The sequence below is a fragment of the Chrysochloris asiatica genome, unplaced genomic scaffold, assembly GCF_000296735.1.
Source record: "Chrysochloris asiatica unplaced genomic scaffold, ChrAsi1.0 scaffold00028, whole genome shotgun sequence".
NCBI classification, from domain to species: domain Eukaryota; kingdom Metazoa; phylum Chordata; class Mammalia; order Afrosoricida; family Chrysochloridae; genus Chrysochloris; species Chrysochloris asiatica.
Window position 1 is genome coordinate 6,291,806 of NW_006408546.1, and position 4,789 is coordinate 6,296,594.

General features: G+C 38.9%; 1 protein-coding gene across 1 annotated transcript in view; it reads left to right on the forward strand.

Moving 5' to 3' along the window:
• The first annotated feature begins 219 nt into the window (after positions 1-219).
• The window catches only part of ACPP (acid phosphatase, prostate), a 101,648-nt gene continuing 97,078 nt past the window's right edge, over positions 220-4,789 (forward strand). Inside the window, exon 1 of the mRNA XM_006846639.1 lies at positions 220-339. Coding sequence (XP_006846702.1) covers positions 220-339 — 120 coding nt within the window. The remainder of the gene's footprint in view (positions 340-4,789) is intronic.

Here is a 4,789-nt window from a genome sequence, read left to right on the forward strand (position 1 = left end):
ATCCTTCTAACTTAAATTGAGGAGATTGTAATCTCCTGTTTGACAAATTGTAAAACCAGACACATACCAAACCCCACCCCAAGCTTCCTTATAATTTGCATATTTATGAGTCTGGCTCCTCCTTCCCTTTCAATCCCTTCATTAAATAGCTTCCCCTGTAAAGTCTTTTTAACTGGAAGCTGTACCTCTTAACTACTGACCATAGCAGCTCTCCACACCATGAGAGCTGACCCTTTCCTGGTGGCCCAGGCTGGCAGCCTAAGCCTTACCTTCTTGGTTCTACTTTCCTTCTGGCCCAATCCAGGTGTGGTGGCCAAGGAATTGAAGTTGGTGACATTGGTAAGTAGGCTTTTCTCAATGCTTTTTCCTTAAAACTGTCTGTCAAGCAGGGTTTGAAAACTAAGTATCAGGTTTCATTTTACCTTTGTGTTGTCTCTAGAAGAACTGGAAGTGTTTACGCTCAGAAAGTGAATATTCAAGTTTCGCAAGTTCCTCTTGGGAAGATCTAGCAAGTCCTGACAAAAATGGGTTTCTTCCCTTTACCTTTGCTGTTTATTTACTTACTTACTTATTTTACACCTGCTGAGTAAGCAGAAACCTTGGGACAGCTGCAGGGAGTCAGAAGTCTGAGCTAAGGCTCTTTATATACAATTTAAAGTAGTTTCACCCAGTTTGGTGATTATTAATTTCTACTCCAAAAAGCAGTCATTTTCTGAATTAAGCAGCCCCTTCCTCTTTAGGCCCTTCATTTTTCAAGAAATTGGAAACTATATTTGTTGACAGCCTTTGAAGCATGAAAATGAAATAAACCTCAGAGTTTTAGGATAATGTCCTGATGTATACAATTGGTTACCTATTAAATCAACCTTTTTTGCATCTGTGAAATGTATGATAAAATATGCAAAAAGGAGGGTGGCTAATGTGTGATGTGAGGGTAAGAAGATTTACTGTTAGCATTAATGAAATACAGTTGGAATGAGGGTTTGAAAAGAGGTGGGGGGTTACCACTTTACATATGAGCCCTACGTAAATTCCTCTGGTCCTCTTGGTTTCTTTGCTTTGGGGTCTCTACTTCTGTTTTCTCTGTTTCATGCTATCTCTCTGCCTGTGTCCCTCTCCTTGTCTTTCACAGGTTCTCTTGCACTGTTTCTGTTCCTCACATAATTGATGTGATATAGTGAAAGTGGACTGATGAATAAGCAAATTTTCTTTCTATAAGAAATATTCAAAATATATTTTCATTATTTGGAAAGAGTCACATTAAACTCAAATTAAAAATGAAACTCCAATTTTCTCAGTTTGGTGTATTCAGAATTTCTTTCTTTCTTTTCTCCAGAACATTTCATAGCCATATGTTCTGAAGAACTCATATAAATCGTGATTTTTAGTCCAGTAAATTTTTACTAATCACAAATCAGCAGTGACAGAAAAAACAACAACAGAGAGAGTGTGAAAGAAGCAGAAAAACATCACAAAAACTGTTAGGCTTCTGCTGAAAAAAAACTGTATAATGCTGTGCATTTCCTATAGGGAAACCCAGGGTGAGCTAGACTTTTGCTTCCATCCTTGAGTTCCTTGCCAACATGTACATTAAACAAGTGTGGAGAATCTGTAGAAATGGTACTGTCAGCACTGTAAGCCTGTTGTGACAAGCAGGCTCAGTGGCAATCAATCTGCTGAGATATTGCAGTGAAATCCCAGGTCACTGCATATAGTAGCTTCTCTTCCTCCATGTGTTTGTTACCCATAACCCAGGCTAGCAGTCCCTGGCTACCACAGTGACTGTGGTTTTCCTCTGTGATAAAGCTTTCTGCTCCTGTGAAGATTTATAACTTCAGAAACCTATACAGGGTAGATATGAGCTAGAACTGACACCCCGGCACATAACCACCACTCTCAGTTAGCATGTTCTTTGGAACTACAGGTTAATCCTTACCTAACCGAAAGAAAACTACAAAGCTAAATCTCTTGGAATTAAAAAAAATTGACAAAAATACTGCACAAGGCTTCTGACCATAGCTTCCTCCCATTAATGGTAGAAAAAGGTCAGCTTGATACATCTTTCTCAGCTCTTATAAAGCAACTTAGTCCTTTCAAAGCAACTTCTAACTCAGGATGTAAGCCAGAAGATATCAGTTTCTTCTTTTTTATTGATTATAAAGAACATTTCACTATCAATGGTCAAATTATGTATCTATAGCAATCCTTAGAAAATTGTTGGGAGAACCAGAATCAAAACAAAGTACTTCTAATTAAAGCAATATTAAAGATAATAATCAATAGTTGAGTACTTACTATATACCAGATACTATTCTGAGCTTAATATGCATTATGTAATAATCTTCCCAACAATCCTATAAGGTAGGGTTGTGAGATTAAAACACACAGAATGATCAGTCAAAATTGCTAAATCTGGCAACCCTACTATAAGGTGTAAGACTTATTCAAATTATATTTTATTGATGAAGAAAATAGTTAAGCAACTTGCCCATGGTCCACCCACCTGGAATAGTTGGAGGCAGGATTTGAACAGTCTGTGAGCCCAGAAGCTAGGGTTAATCACTAGCTCTATTCTGTTTGTAGTAGTGGTATGCCTATGACCTAGCATGTGTGGCTGGCCTGAGACGTCCCCATGGTGATCTGCTGTGGGAAGGATACATAATCAGCAGGTGTTTTCCTTGCTTTTTCTTTGTCATCCAAGCAAAGTGCATCTTCCTCATTTCATTTCCAAAACACGGTTCTTGGCAGGAAGAACAGGAAAATTTCTTTGGGTTTTTTCCTCTCTTATGAACACAGCCACAGCATGATCTTTAAAATCAGGTTCCTCCAAGTGTGTCCCTTGAAACACTAGTTTGACAAGTTGTTAATAGGTGCTGCTTGGGAAAATATAAATCTCAATGGTCAAGTCAATTTTGGGAACAGCATATGGATTAAACCAAGATAAAAGTTCCCTTTTTGTAGGATTCCTCGGTCTTTAATATGATAGCAGACACTGTGACTTTCAAGGAAAGGAACACATCAACTGTATGTCCTAAATGTCAACCAGAATAAGAACTGGACTGGGAACCACAGGTCAGTGGTTCAAACCCACCTGCTGCTCCTTAGAAACCCTATACAGGGTCACCATGAGTTAGAACTAACTTGATGGCACTTAACAACAACAATGACAAAATGTCAACTACAGAATCAACTTCCTCTTTTATTTCCAGAGCACCCCATAGAAAATATCAACTCATGGTCAACATTATTTTATCTCTATGTCCATGTAGTCCCCATACAAACCCACCGGATTATTTTGAAGTATCCCATGTGTCAGGGCATTCCATCCAAAAATATAAAATTGCTACTGTAAAGCATTCTCCCTCCTCTAAGGCAGAGAAAAACCACTAGCTCAGGTGGCCTCAGGCCAAGAGAACAATTTCATCTCATTCTACTGAAGTTTTTACAAAGAAAAGGAGAATTAATCCATCTTCTCCTTCTTCAAAGTTGACCATGTGGAATTCTTACTCAAGCGATGTGGCACTTCTTGATGGAAATAGCCCTCAAATTCTATGCACATCATCTCCACACCCCAATAGGTGTAAAGGATGCCAGCCATCACATGTTTCCAGGGATAGCAGACCTTCTAAGAGTTCTTCCACAGTGCTCTTGGAAAGGTGAAAAACTGGCAAGCTTTACTGTTAGTCCAATACTGGCAGTCCAAGAGTGTTATAAATTTTCTGATGCTATTTTCTCAAATAAAAGTTAAAGGTCACACTTAGGAAAGCACTGAACCTTCATTAATTCCACTTCCAGCATCATTTACCCACAATGGAACCAAAGACAGGTTATTAATGTAGCTGGGTTTCAGATTCCTCAAAGTGAAGCTGGGAGATAATGAGTATAGTGATGCTTCCCACTTCACAGAGTTGTTTTAAGGATAAACTGAGTGGTGTACATATGAAAGTCTGAACCACGATGCAAATATAAGGTGATGCTGCGAGTCATCAATCTAAATTGGAAGCTTTCCAAATTTTTGGATAAAATCTAGATGATTTTTAATTATTCTTGTGTGCAACTTAAAAGGAGCAAAGAGAACAGAAGGTATTAGATGGCTATCACCTCCGCTGGAACCTTAGACTAACCAGTTACCTGTTTGCACTGAAGTCTTACCCACTTATGAATTCTAACTGATTTTCTCTTGGGGGAGATGAACTTCTGGGTGCCAAGTCTAAATTGAGGAAAGGTGAGGCTGGAAGTAAGAACAGAGAGGGACTATGTACACCGTTCAAGGAGAGCATAATAACGACCTAAGTTGGATCAGAAAGCTGTAGAGTAAAAGAGAAGGCATGAATTTGTTTGTTTTTCAGTTTTTATTGGGAACTGAGTGATAGTTTACATGGGAGAACATCGGTTTTACACCATCGTTTCATTGCAATGATTGCAATCTCCTCTGTGAATCATCAGTCAAGAAGAGTATTTGCTTCCATTCCCTCTGTTTTTGTTTTTTGTTTTTGGGGGGAGGGGAGAGTACACAAAAATGCTCAGGAATATATAATAACTTAAACAACCAAAGGGTATATTGTGCAAGCCTGCCTCCTGGTCACCAGCATCCATTCTCTCTCTTTCCATGAGTCCAGAGTTCTCAGGTGCTTCCTCTCTCCATGTCTGGGATGAGATTCTTTTAAAAACCATAAAGACAGAATCCCTGTGCGTTGAATATATTAAGGAAGAGACAGGAACCAATATGACCCTGGGGGATTCCTTTGTTGTTGTTGTTAGGTGCCATCGAGTCATAACCAACTCATAG